This window comes from Leuresthes tenuis, unplaced genomic scaffold (genome assembly GCF_036924035.1).
Source record: "Leuresthes tenuis unplaced genomic scaffold, fLeuTen1.0.hap1 SCAF_3, whole genome shotgun sequence".
In the NCBI taxonomy this organism is placed as follows: domain Eukaryota; kingdom Metazoa; phylum Chordata; class Actinopteri; order Atheriniformes; family Atherinopsidae; genus Leuresthes; species Leuresthes tenuis.
In genome coordinates this window covers 9,891,958-9,912,809 of record NW_027325357.1, presented here as the reverse complement: position 1 = coordinate 9,912,809, position 20,852 = coordinate 9,891,958, and the positions used below count along the sequence as shown (strand labels likewise).

Below are 20,852 nucleotides of genomic sequence, written 5' to 3'. Positions count from 1 at the left end.
AGAAAACAAGATCAATAAAAATATAAATGCGCCGTAAACTCGGCAAACGTAGTATCAACCAATTATTCTGTGTCGGGAATTTGAATAGATTACAGTAAACAGTCTGACTTTGCGCAGGTGGAGGCAGATATTTGTTCCAATCTGTTAGAAAGATAAACCCAATTTGTAGATTTTCACCTGAGCCATGATTTTTTTCATTCTAAGAAATCATAATTAAGCATTTCAGTATTAAAGTATTTCTATGTAAATATTTCAGTTTTTAACATGTTAACATGTTAAAATCTGATCTAATCCATAATATTAGAACAATAAGCAGTTTGCTGAATAACAAAATAACTACTTTAAAACCTAAATTTACTCATAAACTATACAGATAACAGATTATATTTGCAGGGCTTTTGGTCAGACAACACATGGGATTTGAAGATATTACCCTCCAACACTGGGAAAATCAAATGAACACAATGTTTTTAGATGTATTAGACTTAATTAAGATTACATTTGTAACAATTGTTATACAAAATACAATAAAAAGTAGTTTGAGAAGATTCATTTGAGGATTCTTTGTAATATTGCAGCATTGTTTTCAATCATTGATCATATATCATGTACCAACAAGATTTGGGTTAAGCATTAGCCTCTACCCCATTGATCCATCCTTTTACAGCTTTTTAAGTACAAACTTCTGCATATAGGTCAACTTTACACAAACTTGTTTTGTTTTTCTTAACTCCTGGACTACTTAGCTACTGTCATTTTTTTTTTGGTACATGTTAAATCACTGTAAATCCTGATTTGACTGGAATTTAGATTAAAGTGACCTTAATCTTCCACCTGACTCTGCCCAGCATCCCTCTGCCACAACCGCAGGCACACAGAGACCTAAAGTGCTGATTGCTTGACATGAATTAATACACCAGTGTCACAGTTAGAATAGAATCATTGAGCAAACCTGCTTGGATATTGTGATGTACAAAGAGGCTCTAACCTATTTTTTGTTTAAATTGTTTGTTTCTGTCTCGTTAATTCCATTTGGATTCCCCCTGGATCCAAAACAGATGTTTGTCTGAGCTCATGTACTCACAGTTTACTCCGCTGTGTCTCAGACTGACATCCAAAAGGATGTTCAGTGTTTACAGTCATACTTGAAGTCATGGTGAATAAATTTGGGATGCAAAGAAAAAGCCAAATTTTTCTGCTATGGGGTAGTGAGTGTCCTTATTTTCTCATGAAATGGCTGAAATCCAGGCGTCTGTGCCCAGACTGAGATTAATTGGCCACAGCCGCTCCTCTGTTGCTGTACGACACAGTTAGTCGGGCCTGAGCCAAGCACATACACATATGCACACACATGCATATACATACATATATATACAGTACATATATATGTATATGTGTGTGTGTACACACTTATTCTTATGCGCACACCAAACCAATAAGTGGTCCCAGAGCTTCAGTTGAGTCAGTTCTTCAGGAAAACATCTAACTCTTTGGCTCTTCCTCTTGATGTCCTCAGAGACAAAGATCTCTACGGTAACGTGACACATAGCAGGCAGAGGGAGAGACAGCAATAACTGTGACTGTTGCCACCTCAGCACCGCACAAGGGGGATCAATAAAGCAAAGTCAAATAGTTCTCACCAAGTAATCCTCTGTGGCTCTGTTCAAAGATCTGTTGGAAAACTGAGGTGAGAGCAGCGGACCAGGCCTCCACTCGTTTGCACTGAATTTTATGTTTACTCTCAAACAGTAGAAGTGTCTTCTGGTGTGGCTCCAACACACTGACAACAGCAAGCTGACAGATTCAGTTAAGTGCAGGATACAGTCGGGCCAAACGTATACAATGGGACAGTTTTCCGAACTGTTTATGAAGTTTCTTACACTGATTGTGTCTCAGATGTTAGATCAAACATTGATCAAACACCTGGATATATTTGGACCCTGAAATTCTTGCTATTTCAGCCATTTCCCCAAAACTTATTGAGGTCACAGTTACATACTGAATATGGGATTAAAGTACAGACTCCCCTTTAAGTCTCCTTTAATTTGAAGGTATTCACATCCAAACTGGAACAGGGGTTTAAATTACAGCTCTTTAATCTGTAGAAGAAAAGAGTGCACTGGTGAACTTGAACATTTAAAGGCCTGGATGTCCATAGAGGACAACAGGATCCCAATCCCAATCACAGGATTGGGTCCGTGGTGAAGTTAGTCTCTTTTACAACATCCAAACAAGTGAAGAACAATCTGATGATGGCCAGCATGTCATTTTCCAGATTTATTACGAGGAAGAGGCCTCACAGGACTACAGGGTGCAGAACATTTTAAAAAGGCCAAACCAGCTTTCCAATGACATTCTTAAGCTCAACCTGTACCTGAATGACGGAAGGAACAAAAGTATGTGGAGGGTTTGAACAACTCATGATCTGAAGCACACAGCATCTTTGGTAAGATGGAGGAAGTGTGATATACATGGCATGGATATGCATGGTTTCCTATGGCACTGGGTCACTGGTGTTAATTGATGATGTGACAGAAGACCAAAGTAGTCTGATGAAATTCAAAGTGCATAAAAACACAGTTTCCTCAGGTTCAGCCAAATGCAGCAAAGCTGTTTTGAGGATGTTTCACAGTACATCTGGGCAACAATATGAAGTCAGTGTGACCCAGGAGTTTTGAAAGGAAATTAAGCAGAATGAAAAAAATGGCAAAACTAAAGGCAGGGAGACCCACAAACACACAACGGCTGCATGAACGGCTGAATGAAACAAATTAATTTTTTTCATGTCCATTGGTTTCAGGGTTCAAGCAGCCATTTCTTGCAAAAGATTTTTGATGTTATATCAAAAATGAGTTTTTAATTTGTAGTTATATTGATGTGTCCCAATGACATTTAAGCCTCAAAGAAGATGGTATTAAAGCTTAAACCCTTCCCTCAATTTGGATGTAAAGCCCCTCAGATTAAAGCTTTGTCTGTACTTAAACCCCGTATTCATTACTTAACTGTAAATTAAAGCAAAAATGTTGTCAGTGTCCATATATTTCTGAACTGAACTGAACATAATCCCCTTTGTGAAACATGATTCTTACATACTGGATTTTTCACATCTGTAATATATATGATTCATTTGATTATTCCATTATGTGATTTTGAAGGATTTGCTCCTTTTTGACATTAAATAGCATATTTGTTTTTTCGCAGATTCCAACTAGTTTTTCTTTAATTTTTTTATTATTTGTTTGGTAAATTAATAAGATTATAAAAGTAACTACATATAGAAGTGGTAATAATTAATTTAGCATACACTGACTAATCCTTTAAATAGGGCAAGTAAATTAAAATATCACTTCTGTTTGAGAGCATATATTTGGAAGTCTAAAGTCCCTACCAACTCAGAAACTTGATAAAACTTTTTTTTGGGTCCCCAAAGAATTATGTCAGTTATGACGTTAGTTTTTCCAGCTATCTTTACCTAGCATCAATTTAGGTTGATGACTGCAGAGTTGAAACTGTTTTGTTCCTGGTTTTTGCTTTGCTATTAACATAGAATCTCATGACTTCTTTTCACATAACATAAAAAAGAGCTAATAATGCTTTACCAGTACTTTTTTAGTATTTGTTTTAGTAATTTATTTACATCCCTGTAAGAAAAACTGACTTCTAATTGGCATTCTTTGATTATTTCATCAGCGGGTAGTTAGAAAATCCGATTTCCTGTTGTTGTCACTCAATGCACCATCATTACAGCCATTTCAGAAACAAACATCAGTGAAATATTGGCAAATAAGAAAGTTTGTGCTGTTAGCTGCTAAAATTTTGAACAAAACACAGAGGAATGGAGCGACAGTGAAGTCAAGAGTTCATGGAGCCGATATGTGTCAGAGGTATTATGAAGTAAGTTCTTAATGGTGTTAATAACCGACCACTCACTGTTATATCCTGCTGTGTGTTTTAACAATGTGGGCCAGTTCAACACATGACTTGTAACTGGTGGCTTACCATTTGTCCATCGTCAAACTGCCGACAATTAAATAGTAAGTATCTGAGAACAAAATGCCAGTCAGGTATCAGTTTGGTGAGTAGTCTGAGCTGTCAGACTACATACTGTAGGCTATCCCCACATCAGTGTGGTCCAAGGGTGATTAAGTACAACAGATGCCAAAAGAGGCAGACCATGTGTTATGTTGACCATAGTATGTCACAGACATTTCATTAAGACCGGAAGATTGAGTCAGCTTGTGAAAAAAAGGCTGCGATATGTCTACTGCATACACAACACGACTCTATATAAAAGATTTTCTTACCTGACGTGATAGTAAGCGTTGTAAAGCAAGCTGTAAATAAACTGTCAGCTATAAGAACATGGGATTTGGTGTTCTGGTACTAGATTTTGAAGGCGACAATCTCATGCTCTCAGAGTGGTGAACCTCTGGATTTGGACCACAGATAGGGAGGCTTTGATAGCGAGAACATTGTTGGACTGAGCCCATCAGATTGAGGAAGGATAAGCTGCTTTGGGGAAGCAGTCAGCGCTAAACTCTTCTGGGTAATGTCATTTTTCCAAAAAGAAGAAATCCATCACTCCTCTGATGATGGGGTTTTAATTATTAGATTATTGAGAGAAATGGGCCATGAAGAGATAAATCAAATGACAGACTTTGGGGCTTCATCCCACAGATACACAACTGTGTGTGTGCTTGTTTGATACCACTTCTCCTTTTGTATTCTTTAAGTTCCCTGCTCATGTGCATGTGCTTTGAGCCTTTAAAAGCACTCACTCACATATACACAATACTCACAACACCTCTGATAACACAATCCGATAAAGCATCACTGTTTTCAGAAGTCACTGGCAGGTGCTCTGATGTTCAGGGTCTTGATCTGATGTAAGCTGATAACCATGTCTTACAGTTACTGAATTTCATAGAAATATTGACTTTACAGTGTTCGTCCCTTACAAACTGTTAATTATCAAGATAAAAGTGTGTTTTCCGTCTGGAATTCTTCCTCCGTGTTAGATTAGGAAAGCTCTGACGCTCTCACTGATTTGAGCTCAGTCAGTTGCTGGACTGACCAGACGACCTCCATGCTAAATGTAATTGGATGTGTCTCTCGTTATGAAATGTTGGTTTGAGAAGCACAGACTGACCTTGTGAAAAAGCTTGTTTTAGACGAAGCTAAGACTCATGCAAGGCAGTGATAACAAATAGGGGAAATATGATTCCAAATCAGGATTCAACCATTTTTCCAATATATGACCTGCTGCCTGTGAGGCCACCACTGCTACCCCCACAATGCTTACATGTGCACACACACTCTTTTCTTTACATTTGTTTGTTTTAGTATCACATTTTTCAGCAATGTAATGCTGTAGTTAATATAGCACAAAATGGGTGTTACACTGTCATAAATTTAAAAAATGCACTGGGTGCTTCGCTCTTAAATAACAAACCATAGTTGTGGTCAGTTTATGACATGCTAACCTTACCTGGAAGAGTTCGAACTGGATGTAATTTATGGTTACTGGCAGGAATAAAAACACTATTTCGTTCAGCTTGTTAAGTGTACGTTCTCGAAATGTACTGTACATAAAAGTTCCATATCAAGACAATAGTCACATAAACTGTTAGATTTTTTATAGTTTAACGACTATTCAAGTGGAAAATTATTGCTCGTCCTTAATAACAAGTTAATAAATTTCAGTAATTGTAAAGTCATTGTTGTTTTTGGAGTCCAACTGTCAGATGACTCATTGCTACACAAAGTCATACTTTAACAGTAACTTATCACTTTTCAGTGTATTTCTACTCTTTTAACTGAATGAGTCTCAAGTGAAGCACGTTTTATTTGAATATTTAGTGAAATCCTTTTGAATATTGTAAAATGATTGAAAATCTTCAGGTATTTTACTGCCACATACTGGAAGTGTAAATATCCATGTGATGTCGCTTCTGCTGATATTGTACATATTTTTTACAGTGAAATTGAAAGTGAAAGTGCATTGAAGACACCATTTGGGCCTGCTTCCAGCGTAATTTGTTTCCCAGTGGAGCAAGTGAGCTTAAAAACACTTTAAGAAAAAAGAGAAAAAACTAAATAACTGAAAATACTCAGTGGGGAGCTCTGGCCTCCTTTCTAACAGCTATGTTCATTTTAACCTGCAGGTCGAAGGGAGCTCAACCTTAAGTGCTGCAGAGGCTTTTACAGTTTACGGCCAGAAATATGCACGTCGCCTCTCTCTCTTTTCCCATTTCTGTCTGAGGACATATCTCTCTGTTCGCCCTCACACCACCTGACTGTGTATTCCTCCATATTCCCATCCGCACCCTCATTCTCCCGATTTTCAGTTCTTTGCATTAACCTCTCTGCTGCCTGTTTCTTTGCTTTCTGTCTTTGGTCTTTTTTTCACGAATGCCCTCCTTATCTTCATGCCACCACATGAGCGGCCCATGTCTCTGAAGAACAGCGTGCCGTCTGTTAGCGGTGCCCCGACGTCAGGGCAAATGGCTGCGGCATCCTGGCTATAAATAACTTGGTCTCACAGTGTTCAGTCCAAGACAGGACCAAGAACCAGAGGGAGCGCAATCTGCTGTCTCCCTCAAGAGCTGCTCGGAGTTGCAAATTAAACAGCTTTCTCTTTGTCGTTCGGGGTGAATAAATTCTTCCAGACAATAGCTAATGTCTGGTCAGTGGTGTCGTGCGGTTTTATTCAAGACATAAGTAAGAATGTGAGGTCTGCTTGTCTGTATCATCCATCACTTTCAGAGGCTTTATTGACAACAGTAAAGCATCAGTCTCTAACGAATCTCTGTTAAGAAGCGGTGGATTTTAGAGCATCGGGATTGATTTACAGCTTCACACAGGACTTCAGTTTCTTACACTCCAGCAGAAATATTCATAGTGGTGCATTGTTACGTTAAAGTTCTGGCTGCACTGAGGAACTTAAACAATACACCATTCGGAATTCAGTTGGTCGGTCCTTACACTGTCATCGTCACAGACACTGTAGATGCATTACCATGGTTACCAATAGATCTTGTAAATGCGTGGTTTGTGCTGCATATCCACTGGAACCTAAATTAATATTGTTTATTGTGACCAAGTTGCGTACTGTGCAGGATATTTAGCTTTGTGAAAACTGAATTCCCCTTATCTGCTGTAAGCAAGCATCAGCTGATATATCTGCTTGGACGACTTTATTATTCTGGCTTTAATGTCTGTGATAAAATCCTCTTGTTGGTACATTTTACAGCTTGCAGCCAGATCGACTATTGTTTTTTTCTTTTTGATTTTAACCAGTTTAGTCCGTGCAACTGACAGCTTTCACTCCAGCTTCAACCAACGAGGCTAAAATTTCAGTAATAGCACCGTCTTAACATTGATTGACAAATCAGTATGTTCATTTCTCGTCTTTTTTTAATTGATGTTTACATAATTATCACTTGTATAGACCATGTGTAATTATCTTTAAACTTTCATAGTTGCTGTGTGATAAAAAGACAAACCCTCAGCTGCTATGTAAATGCAACATTTGACAGAGTTTTACTAACAGATTTCAGCATGTAAAGCCTTTTTTTTCAACTTGGTTTCCCCACGATTAAACTTTCATCAGAAATAATATCACCGCCAATGTTTTTGTAGCTTCCATGTCACCTATTAAAGTTTGGTTGTAGCACTATTTAAATTTTGATGACGGCTGCAAACCTGGGGCCAGTATCACAAAACAGGAGCAGTGACTTATTGAGGTAACTTCAGGGTAAGCTCCGGACTTTCAGTATCATTAAGCTGGTTCACTTGTGATTGGATTGTATCACCAACCGTGGTGACTACTCTCGAAGGTTTCCAGTGCAGGATAAGTGATCAACATACAGAAAAGCACCGTCTCCTGACCAATCACTTATCTTGAAAAATTAAAAAGCAAAAAAGCAATGAGACCGTCTCTGTTCAAACCCACTGGAATCAAGGACCGATCATGCTGTTTTGACTTTCATTTAGAAGCATCTGTTTTAAAGACGTATCAAGCCAAAGAGAATGTTTATGCAGCCTAGAACAGGAATTGATTACTCTAAAGCTTGTTCCTGCTGAATTTAAAAGATTTTGATCTCAGATTTATGACTTTATCAATCAAAATAGTCACTGAAATATAGAATATTCCCTTGCCTTTTTGTCACACATTATATGAATGTGCAGTGTATCAAATACATCTTATAAAGTATCCAAAAATCTCTTTTATGCTGCATTTTAGAGCCCAGATAGCAGACTTACTGAGTTGATAACTGGAATCATAGTACAGCTTAGTGAGATCTCTTTGGAACAGTTAGTTGCAAAAATCCCCGACTTATGTTGTTTGTAATTTTTTTTTAAAAATATCACAGGAAATCAATGCGCTTGTCAATGATCTCGGAGGCTGAAAATCAATAGATCTGCCCAGGGCCATGCTGCCCTTTCAGCACTGTTTGTTGTGAGCATTTGTTTGTTTTGGAGATCCACCCTCGCTTCGGTCCCGAGAACATATAGACAGATGCTTCTCGATAGAGTCATGATGCCTTGAGCAAACTGTCACCAAAATAATGTCATGCTTCTCCTACTTCTCAGTGGTTTGAGGGTAAAGAAGCGGCAGAGTTCTTGAGCATCGCATATGTTGCTTCCGAGGTGGCATTCGTACTTTCACTGTTGTTTGTCAGTGTGGCAAAAAAGTAGCAAAATTTATAACACTGTGCAAAGAAGCCACTGATTGAGATGTCCAAGTCTCCGGTGTCTGGTTTCTCCCCATGGACATATGGAATATATAGCTCTGCACATATTGTGAATGCACAGTCCATTAGGTATGACTCTGTGTCTCTGACAGTGGGTGTTTTATGGACCCCCGCCCATTTCTTGGCAAACATACTCCACTTAAAGCCTTTTGTGTATTTTCTTAAAACAAAAAAAGATGAATAAATAAATAGATAGTCATCCATTTCAAAATTCTTCCTGCTCTTGAAAGTTACTCTTTGCCTAGAAAAAGGTTCACTTGATAAAACTGTCTTGTGCGTTTTTGCTTTCTTCTAGTCTGCTCTTTTTGATCGTTCTATTTTAGTCCAATCTAAAAGTAGAATATGTGTGTGTGTGTGTCTCTTTCTTCCAGGCGACAGTAACCCCAAGGAGAGCAGCCCCTTCATCAACAGCAGTGATGCTGCTGCAGAGAAGAGCCAGCAATATGACGGCAAGCACATGGCCTTGTTTGAGGTACAATCTAATACTCTGCACAGGCACACACACACACACAGATTTGTTAATACATATATTCAGAAATAAATGTAAGAAATGAGATACACTTGTTTTCATTATTCAGCGATCGAATTCGGGCTCTGACATCGATTAATGAGCGTAATTATTGTGTGAAGGGCATGTGGAAACTTCAGGATAAAGCAAGCAAATCTCACACTGCTACAGGAAAGAACTTCAACAGAGCAATTTGCCTCAGCTCTGCACAATGTATTTACATAGTGTTCTCAGTGGGACTCCCAGACTGAACAAGAAAAAAGGAAAACATTTTGTTGCGTGAGTGCTTTGTTCCTTGGAATTTGCAAAAGGAGGGATAACACAGCACTAGAAATAGTTACTTCTACCAGGGATCTTTGGAAACCATCGGGTTCACTGTTCAACCTGAGACTGGTAATGATGAGGATGACTGCACCTTTCTGCCTGTCTTTGTCTCTGCAGGAGGAGATGGACACCAGCCCCATGGTGTCGTCTCTTCTCAGCAGCCTGGCCAACTACTCCAACCTGCCCCAAGGTAGCAAGGAGCATGAGGAGGCTGAGAACAACGAGGCAGAGTCAGCGCGCAAGAAACCGGTCAAGGTATTTTCCAAAATATCCCCTATTGTACATACATACAACTGAATTTGGGAGCACAGAATCCTAAGCATAAATTATTTGTGTACAAACTAATGATAGAAATATTTTTGAATTCAAATACTTTGCAGTTCAACTAGTCCACTTTATGTCATTTGTAGAATTTGTGCTCAATTAACAATTTTACATTTTTCATCAGTTTTCACTTGGCTTTATGTCACAAAAGCCATTACGTGTAAAGGTAAAGTTTAGTGTTTTCTAGGATGCGTAGTAATGCTTATAACCACTGAGGCTTTTATTAGTTCATAAAAGAATTTGAATATATTAAAGATGTTGTTTAAAGGCAGCTCATTGTTATCCAGCACAGTCTCTGCATCACATCAAAGGAATCTAAAGTTTGAGCCGCACTGATGAAGCACAAACTAATGATGTCATTCGCTGCAACATAGATATTAATATTGCAATGATAGTTTAAGCTGTCTGCATGAAAAATGCCAGGCTTTCGTTATGAAAAACTATTCCTCCTAAAACAAATTACAGAAATCAACTTACACCAATTTGGCTTCCTGCTCAGTATGATGCTGTGTGCTTCCGTAAATCACTTTCCAGTGGATTTACATTCGCAGCAGTAATATTATTCACCGTGCACTCTGGGCAACTTGCTCAACCAGAAAGGAAAGTTATTGTATGATTGTTGCTGGATAGTCATTAACTGTTTCCAAATATAGATTTGTACTTTACATAAGTTCACATAATAAATCCCTAATAGCCCAGTTTTCGATTGTTTTGTTGACTTATCGGAGAACCGGTAAAAGTTCACCAGTTTAAACCTTGTCACTCACTCTCTGTTGATATTATAAATCCCCTGTTCATGTTACTGGATTGCATTTTAAATGTCACTCATTAATGAGCTCCCTGCATACCATCCCATGGATATTTTCTGCTGCTGGTTGTTGAGATGCCAGCAGGAAGGAGTTTACTTTTCAGGCACTTTCTCAGCACTTGATCGACAGACAGTGCAAAAATCAGTGCAGCAGACTGGTGGAAAAGTGACTGATCCAGATATTTCACAATGACTTTCAGAAGTCTGTGACTTCAGAGCTAGCCCATATGAGGTAAAACATAGTTAAGACATTGAAAAGCCACAGCAGTGACAGGTTGACAGATTTCTATGACCTTTGATGCATCTGTCTCTCCGGGTGTCTAATCAGCCAGATATTCTCCCTCCGCTCTCGCGTTTGTCCTTATATGAGTCTGTCACTTTTCCACCCCTCCCCACACCTTTCACCCTGTTTTACTTTCACTCAGGTGTTCCTTTTTTCTTTCTACCTTGAGGCAAATCACTGTAGCTGTAGACCTCGGAGGTCAGAGTACCTACTATATCAGATTCGCTTTCATTTGTGCCTCCAGATAAATCGAGCAGACATACAGTTGCTCTTCAGTGAAAATTCTAAACCTGCAGCAGATATGAGATTTATAGGAGCTACTTAATTTGGGAGCAAAGCATTGATTTCTGTATTATTAAAAAAGTGTAGTGACTGAAAGTGTTCTCCTTTTTGAGAGATTTTAACCACATCTTAACAGTGAATGAAGTTTTTTATATGTGTGTGATATGAGATAGTTTTCCAGTTGGCACTTAACTTATTTGTATTTTTTATAGTCCTCTTACCTTTTTGCTGATGTCTACACATCTTTGCAGAGGAATGTACTATTGCACATTTCTTCTGGGCCATAAAACATGATTGAGAGCAATTAGCTTGTTATGAGTCAAGAGTTTTTTTGGGGGGCGAGTTCTACTTAGTATGCTTTTAATTGTGGACTTTTAGCTGTTTTGACACAACTTTGATTTAAGGGTTGGATAAAGCATCAACAACTGCTTTTTTTCCCGGGGACAAGTCCTTAGTGTATTGGGATAATCCACACAGCACACAATGGGCATCGACGCTGCTTTTCTGCTGTGTAAATTGCTCCTGTGAAAATAGCTGACACTGAGAACTTTTCCCTGCCTGGAGTCGGGGGAAACTGTTTTTACAAAAACAGATGTATTTTGGGTGAATTAACCTTCAAACTGGTTTTCAAAGTATGGCATCATCATCTGATTTTTTACATGATTATCAGTTATCAACTGATTGCAGGAACACAGCACTGCCCAAATCAGGGGTCAGCCTCGGCTCAACATGTCGTAGTTATTTTATTCCATCATCTCCAGTGAATGTTGTACTTTTCCAGCTCTCCTTAGCTCAAGTGACACCGTGAGAAGGCCTAATCTTCTCACCTCAACCCCTTCCCTACTTTAATTAGTTTGCCTGCTGCACCAAGCTGCTACATCTCCAATCAGCAGCCCATTCCATAGGTAATTTCGCCATCGCCGCAAGAGGCTTTTCATTAAGGCAGCCTGTGGTGTTTTATTGCTCACACCACCTCCAGTCTCTCCCATCACCTTCCCTCTTTCTATCTCACTCCCCTCCTCACTCTGCATCCCTCATCATTGCTTCATCAACTGAGTTGTGACAGAATGAGACAGAGCCAGCAGGCGTCCTTTGGTACCATTTGAAAGCTAAAGATTAAAGACGCGTGACACAACGGAGCAGCATGAAGGTCACACAGGTCAAGATGAAAACTAGTCACAGTTGATCCGTCTGTGGTTTTCTCCCTGCTGATCCATTCATTATAGCAGTGTGAAGCATTCATATATGTATGCAGCTCAGAGTGCATCCCTAAACAAATGCATGCATCTTGGCAAAGTAAAGGAATATGAAATCTCCTTTAACGGACTGAGAAAATTATCCATCCTTTTAAGATTAATAAATTATTTACTACCTGCTCTTGTATCAGCTAGAAAATGAAGTAATCCAAAAAAATCTTATGTAACAGAAAATATTGATCATAAGCATTGGTTCCATTTGTGTCCATAGCAGTAGCTAAATGCACCTTGTTCCTGGTTGGTTATGTTGGCAGTTATCAGAGAAATATTTTGGCTCGTTTCTAATGCAAGTCACAATTTTAAACACTCTTGATCTTCATCACAATACAGAATTTAGAGGGAGGGGGAGGTGAATTCAGTTAATTCAATTATATTAGTGTACTTTTCATCTATATATTCATATTTATCTACCGTTTTCTTTATATTCACATTAATCATCATGACATGTGCAACAGAAAGAGGGGAGGGCCAGATGTAATGTAAGCATGTGTGGGCCATTTCCCTAAGACACACAGAGGAGAGCTGTTTACTGTTTAGGATGGTAAAAATTACAAGGAAAAAATTACCTAACCAGTTTTGAAGTATATTGTAAATTCAATCTCAGTCTCAAACTCATCCCTGCTTTTGTACCGCTCGTCGGGTCCACTCATTCCCCCCCCCACAGTCATTCAGTCTCCTTGAACACTTGCAGCTCTGTATTTTTTGGTGACAAATGCCGTGTGTTTTAATCTGATGACCTAAACTGCAGACATATTGGATTAAGAACAGCAGTAATATTCTCATTTCTCACAGATCTCATTAGAAATCTGACAGCGGCATCATGAACGTGGAGTAGTTGTGTAATGATCTTCACAGAGGGGCTAAAGGAGGGATCTTTGCATAAAGCAGAATTAGATGCGTTTAATCTAGTCTGCACATAAGACTTTTAGCTCTTGCTATTTGTTTTACATGACAGGAGATTCAACTTGTTACTGCCTCCACATGGCTGCTGAACCAAAGATTTGTATCTGCGAAAAGAGCAGGAGTTCCAACTCTGCGTTGAGTCTTCATTTCTCAGAAATCAAACTAACATAAAATTTCTTCTTGCTAGAACCAATAATGATATCAATCTAACAATATCCAATAGCAGTACTCAAAGCTGCAACCTATGGAAACTGTCAGTCAGTTAAAAGTAACTTTTTGTATGTAGTTCCTCAAATAAAATCCAAGAAAACCTGCACTGTGATTTTTCCTTAATATCATCTTGTATATTCAGAAACTAAAAACAATAGAAATCTTCACCTCTTTACTTTTATTCTCGTAATTTTCTAGATGATTGCTCCTGCCTGAAATTACAGGAACATTTGTCCATACGCTCCCCGTCTGCCTTTTACGGCCTAATGTTCCCTCACATAAATGTTGTTTCCCTTCTGGGTGTTTTATGATCCCGCTCTGAGCTCTGCCCTCAGCCTCTCCCCCTCTACCCATAACATCCTGTCCCTCTCATTAGACTGCCGTATCAGATCGGTATTCCCATCAGCAGCCTGCTGGAAGATGTATCCTGATCATTGTCAATTTGTGTTATTCATAACAGCGGAACTAAATGAAAGTTCACCGCTCACGTGTTGCTCACCTACCTGAGACCCAAAGCTAACAGCCTCAGCAGAGTTTTATTCTGCACTGTTCTTCTTGTTTTTGAGTCTTCCTGTCATTTTTGGATTCAGAGATTAATTATTTAGTTTATGCAAGGATGAACAGCAACAGTTTGTTGTCTCAATGTGACTGACAGAGTGTGTTGATTTTGGAGTAGTGGTTAGATATAATCAAAAGACGTCTTCGCTGAAGTCTTAAATTAAATTTCAAGACAAAGGGTAGACTGAGCTGAATTAAGAGACATATAATCCAGTTTCAAGAATCTTTATCAGTGTATCAGTGTCATCTGATATTCAACAAGTCATTTTTTCTTCCCGTAATGGCAGATTTTTTGTTTAATTCCATCTAATCTCTTATGATTGAATGCAATATTGTGCTCATTTGCTGGAGAATTTTAATAAAGTGCATTTTTAACCTACCTGTCCTGTTTATGTCAAGCCTGGATTTGAGTCTCAGTGCAGCAGCAGAACATGTGCATAAGGGTACACAGAGTTTTTTGGTCCTGAATCCGATAGTGCTGCTAAACCATAACTGACCGTCACACATGAGGCTCTGTGGATTTTTCTGATCTAGAATATTCTAGTAAGACATGTAGACATTATTTTGAGGTGGCGAGTGCTGGGCTCCGCAGAGGCTGCACCATTCATTGTTTTACAGATAACTATTGGCTGTTATATGCACGCACACACACACACACACACACGTACAAACCAACATGACCGCAAATTGACTGGTTCATCCACAGCCAGTCAGGGAGGCTGATGTTCGCTGGCCTCTCCTCATGCTGTCTGTTTAATAATTCAGTACACCTGAGCAGAAACACATTTGCCCTATCAGCTCCTGTTTAGCCAGCCGAGCGTGGAGATGGCGTTACAAGCTCTCATTCTGCCTCCCCCTCAGTTGTTAGCCCACTCACCCCTTCATTCGGCAACACTCGCTTCACTTCACGCCTCTATTTCTGCCAGTAATGAAAGTAATAAAACAGTAACCGTGCCTGTGTACTCTCTGTACTCAGGTAGAGGAACCAAACAAATCAAACGCTATATAATTTGTTACTTTGATGTATAATTAAGTTGATTAATTAAATGTCAAATGCACTGATTCCACTGATCTGTGTCGGGAAATAGAAACATCAAACAACCTTACTTATCATACATTCAGTGATGCAATCCCACACTAACAGTAGTTCAATCACCAGACCTTTTGTGAGAGAACTGATCTCCATATATTTTCTATACGCTCCATCCAATTCAGAGTTGCAGGGGGGGCAGGACCCTATCCCAGCTGCCATTGGATGAAAGGCGGGGTACAACCTGGACAGGTCGCCAGTCCATCACAGGGCCAAAACCGACAAACAACCAAGCACACACACTCCTAGGATCAATCTAGAATCATCAATTAACCTAACATTTTGAATGTTGTGAGGAAGCCGGAGTACACAGAGAGAACCCACACGTACACGGGGAAAACATGCTGAAAACCACAGAGAAAGGCTCCAGCAGGGATTCAAACCAGCAACCCTCTTGCTGCTCGGCGACAGTGCTAACCACCATACAGCCCCGAAAACTGAATTGATAAATTGAATAAAATAAATTAATAAGAATAAAAAAGAATGTATTTCAGTTTTAATAAAGATCGTATTAGGTCATACATGCATGGTGTTACATGGACCTAATCCTAATTCAAGTTCCAAGAGTCAATATTTTATTGCCATGTCAACATAGTTGAATGGAATTTGTCATTGTGAGCTCCATCCGTCCAGCCATTGTCCGTACTCGCTTAATCCATCGGTCGGGTCACGGGGGGGCTGGAGCCTATCCCAGCTGTCAATGGGTGAGAGGTGGGTACACCCTGGACAGGTCGCCAGTCCATCACAGAGCCACACAGAGTGTCACACTCACTCCTAAGGACAATTTTTAGAGACACCTATTAACCTAACATGCACGTTATTGGACAGTGGGAGGAAGCCAGAGTACTAAACTTCCTTAGGACGTAGAGTCTGCTATGTGCCTCGATGTAGACAGCCTCGGTGTTGCATTCCCAATTTGGTCTGTTGTCCTGGTAAACACTCTGTAGTCCTCCACAATCCTCCACCTTTTCCCCAAGGATGAATACAGTGTTTGCCTTGTTCCTGGTTGTCCTAAAATCCACAATCATCTCCTATGTATTGTTCACATTCAAGATGAGTTGATTGTTCCCACTCCATGCCACAAAATGGTCGACCGGTTCCCGGTACTCAGCCTCTTGTCCATCACTGATGCACCCAACAACTGCCGAATCATCTGAGTATATCTGTAGATGACAGGACTCTGAGTTGTGCTGGAAGTCTGAGGTGTCCAGATGAGAATAGCAGAAGTAGTAACCCACATAGCTGTTCAGCAAAGGCCTTCAGTCTTTCAGCTGCTTCTTCACCTAACTGCTGGAGAAAGACAGGTTAGCTGGGGAGGCAGAGGAGGTCTGTGTATTTTCTGATGAGGTTGCGTTAAGGTCAGTAAGCTGGAGGCGGCTCTGAGGAGAATGCTGAGTGTTGTTCTGAACTGAACCCATTAAAGAACATGTTCAGCTCTCTCCAAACTTCCATCAGTCTGACCCGCTTCTCCTCAGAGCCTGATCTCTTTCATCCCTGTAAACAACTTTTCAGTTGGCATGGTAACAAATAACAGATGTTGCAAAGTGTCAGAAGTACGTGGAGCAATCACCACAGCTTTAAACCAGCAAAAAAATAACAAAATACAAAATGCCCACACGATATTACCAGAGCTACCAAGCTGCAGAACTATAGTTTAGTGCTTTTTGGAGAGTATCCATGATTCAGGATCATAGAATCAGCATTATTGACCAGTGATTCTGGTCTTTTATGTTTCAGTAACACGCTCCATCACACACAACCATCAACACCTCCTAATCCCCACTTCTTTGGACAAGCAAAGTTGTGTCACTTTTGCTACTTAAACAGAGGAGTAATTATAAGGAAAGTCCGATCAGATACTGTGTTTTGATAATACAAAGTATTGTTATGTTCATTGTGAGTGCTTTGGAGGGATTACTTTTTATCTGTCTTTTAACGGATGAAGTCCACTTTGCGTTTGATGATGGTGCTCCCTGTGGACGTAAAGCTGGACAGAGGCAGACAGAGAAGCCCACTCTGGTGAGAGGCTAGTGGTAAGTGGTTGGACAGCAGGAGGTAGAGAATCTGAGGAAGGCGTTACGGCAGATCCATTGAAAGATTCTGCTGTTTGTTAAGCACACCTGAGCCATCCATTCGTTGGGCTGACTTCTCGTCCCAGGGGGTCGGTGGGCAGCTGTTCCTTCCTAGTTCAGTGGTGCCACACTGGCGTACCTGTAGCTCTGCAGCAGTTTGTGTTGCTTTTGCTCTCGGTGGCTCACTCTCCAGGGAAATCATCACGCTGTTGGCTCCCAGGCAATTAAACAGTCTCTCATTCTGTATGCGTGTGTGAGCGCATGCGTTTATGCAAGCCGACGCCAGTCAAGACCGCATTCCCTGTGCACAAACCTTTTCTCCCCAAAGGGTCAGTGATTTAGTGTAAATGCAGTTGTTCCATCTGTTTCAGCCTATTTCTCAGTACACGGTTATTAAATGCATCTATTAGTTCACAAGATTTTTCTGTTTGTGTTTACTGAACCTGCAGAGGTGTTCATGTTCAGGTTTTCATGGGCAGTTTAAGCCCTGTTAGTGTTTATTGTCTGTACATCTAGTGTAACAACCAGGATTTCTGGTAGACAAATACTGCTTTCCAAAGCCTGCCTATTGTTGAATCTGGACTATAATTCATGCACACAAGTGCTGTATGCCTCCACAGGCACTCATACAGCGGGCTAACAGAGAAGGTCTGCTTGATTATGCTCTTCCATTGTGCTGGGGAACAGCCGGGGAAAATGACCTTTTGAAGTCTGGACAGGGTTGTTGCCTACTTTGTTTTGTCACGCTCTTGGTGAGTGTTGTGGAGCATAAACACCTTTTCGTTGCTTTGATACTAACTAGTATTTGAACACGTTTGAGGTCTGAAGAGTATAGGCTGCTTTGTTGTCTTTCATTCTGTACTTTTAACCTGCCTTTCACTAAGTCGACAGAGACTGTATGACAACTATCAGATTATTAAACTAATGCTGTTTTTCTTTTAGCAACTCTACAAAGAGGTTGTTTGTTGGATCACACAGTCTAACCTTCACCATCACTGAAAGGATTTAAAGACCTTCATTGTCTTGAAGGTGTTTTCTCTTCAGCAGTGTACTAGAGTTTGTTAATGCACACAGGTTTTCCCTTATTAAGCTACCTGTTATGTTACAAACTGACCTTAATCTGCTTTGTGCAGCGGCAGCAGTTTTGGGTGAAACAACAAAGTGCTGACCGCAGGGGGACCTGTCTGCCTGTAACACCTGACTGCTATCATATATTACACACAAGTCCCTTAAGGACCTGCCAATGGAAACTGTTTAATTACAGCATTTCTGGTTGGTGGGACAGAAAAGAATTTTGGAGGTTGAAAAGAAGTGACTTTGCAAGTTTTTAGAAGAATCTTTTAGAAGACATGGAAATCATCCATGTTGTCTTGTTACCTGTTTTACTCTGGGGGAGAGCACATTTTTATATGATTATTTTCAGTAAATACAGATTAAAGACTCATCTTAAAATATAATTATTGATTGACTGATTCTGATCTTGAACACAAACACTCAGCATGTTGACATGACACTGGAAAGAAATAAATATAGTTTGTTTGGCCAACCAAACCCGGACTACACAAATCAGTCTGCATATATACACTCACCTAAACTCAAATGGGCCTAGGTGCGCCACACATGCTTCAAAGTTCTATCTTATTGCTTCTTTTTGTAAAAACAGTAAAGCATAAGTGTATATTACAACCAAATTCCCAAAATGGCTGCTCTCATTTACACATTTTTCTGTTTCTTTTGTTAGATGAATAAACACGTCAGACATTGTCAACATGTCAGCTCACAGTCGCTTAAAGCGTTTTCTTACTGTCACTCTGCTCTAATAAATTCCTGATTTTATAATCACAGCATCATCTGACAAAATCAAGTAACTCAAAGACAACATCTGTGGAGTGATACTTACATGCACAAAGATCTTCCACAGAGAAAGTTCAAAGCAACAGAATATCTTGAACATTTTTTCCACACAGTCCTCACCGTCGCAGTGTGGGACATATTTAGGCAACAACTTGATTACCCTCCTCTGCATGTATAAAGAGACAAGGACAGTGATCCAGATCATTGACAATGTCAAACTGTAAATGTAGCTTGAGTCAACTGTGAACATGTAAAAGTGACTTTTTTGCCCGTTTTTTATAAGGCAATACATTTTGAACCTTCCACCTTTTGGCCGTGTGGCACTGGTAGCATAGGAAATTTGTAAAACTTCACTAAAAGTAAACATTGCTTTGACAATACATGTGTACTTGAAGTCTATTTGGGGCTCACAAATTCAGAAAAAATTACATTAAGTTCCTTGACATGATGATGATGAAAAATCCTCAGTGCCACACAGTGAAGGGCACAGTCACAGTGAGTCACAGTCTGATTTACATACCATAGGCAACAGGCAGACTATAAATCATTATCATATAGTGGGGGATGTGATGGAGATGAACGAGGTTTGCTCTCAGCGGCTCCCACAAGCTACCTGTGGAGACCAAGACATGGCTCTATGATTAAAGCACAACCAGGCTGAAGGCTGAGAGATTCCCTGCTGTGAGGATTAAGTTGTTGGCAGTGAAGTTGTAGGTTAAATTTCAGCCTTGTGGAAGGCAAACTGCATGCATATACACAGAAAATGTGACAAATGCATTGTTTAAATATTCTGTAGGTCTCACTGATGCGGAAAAAACATTCAGAATATTAGAATAATACAATATTATGCAGTCATTGGAAATAGGAAAATGGTATTAGCTGAAAAGAGAACTGAGGTGAATAAATATATTTCGGCAGCTAAGAATAAATGAAATCTGAAAGAAAACACAGAAAACTGCAGAACCTGTAGCTTCGTCTAATGGTTTCTTATCTCTGCTGACCAGGTCTTTACTCTCATGTTGGAGTTGAGAGTTTAGAAATATTAATGTTTAAGAAAATGTCATGAAATTGACCTAAAATGATGTAGACAATTTATCCCTTAAGCAAAACAGGTCATGGTTGACATTAACTGATCAACCGAACAGGCTTAAATGTTTGGGCTACGGTTGAGTGCAAAGCTATGTGACAAACAAGGGACAGCGTGGGATTTGAAAAGACAGGAGGATATCAGATTTGTTAAAAAAAAAAAGATGGCTCAGATTTACTGAGATTTTGCTTAGTCTTTTAATTTGTTGGCCAAAGAGCGCATCCGCACACCAGAGAGCTTAGTCACCGCAAACCAATTACTGTGATGCTCACAGCTGATTCTGTGATGGATCTGGAAAGAAACACCATTGGCTTATAATCGAAAACATTTAAACTCTGCAGAAAATATTGTGATTGTTCGTGTCAAAGTGCGATTGAAGCTACACGATTCACATTCCTTTTAGATGCCCTGTTTACATATGTTTACCAAGTGGATTGGAAGGCTGGTCACATTACTCATCACAAACGCTGTAGAATACATCATTCAGATAATGATGTGATATGATATGAGAGATCATTTCTAGAGCGGGCGCCTCCG

At 39.7% G+C, this 20,852-nt stretch overlaps 1 protein-coding gene across 3 annotated transcripts in view; it reads left to right on the top strand.

Moving 5' to 3' along the window:
• slc12a5a (solute carrier family 12 member 5a) overlaps positions 1-20,852 on the top strand; it is a 155,546-nt gene that overhangs the window by 100,464 nt on the left and 34,230 nt on the right. For all 3 annotated transcript variants that reach the window (XM_072381724.1, XM_072381723.1, XM_072381725.1), the window contains exons 2-3: positions 9,128-9,228; positions 9,706-9,843. In XM_072381724.1, coding sequence (XP_072237825.1) covers positions 9,128-9,228; positions 9,706-9,843 — 239 coding nt within the window. The remainder of the gene's footprint in view (positions 1-9,127; positions 9,229-9,705; positions 9,844-20,852) is intronic.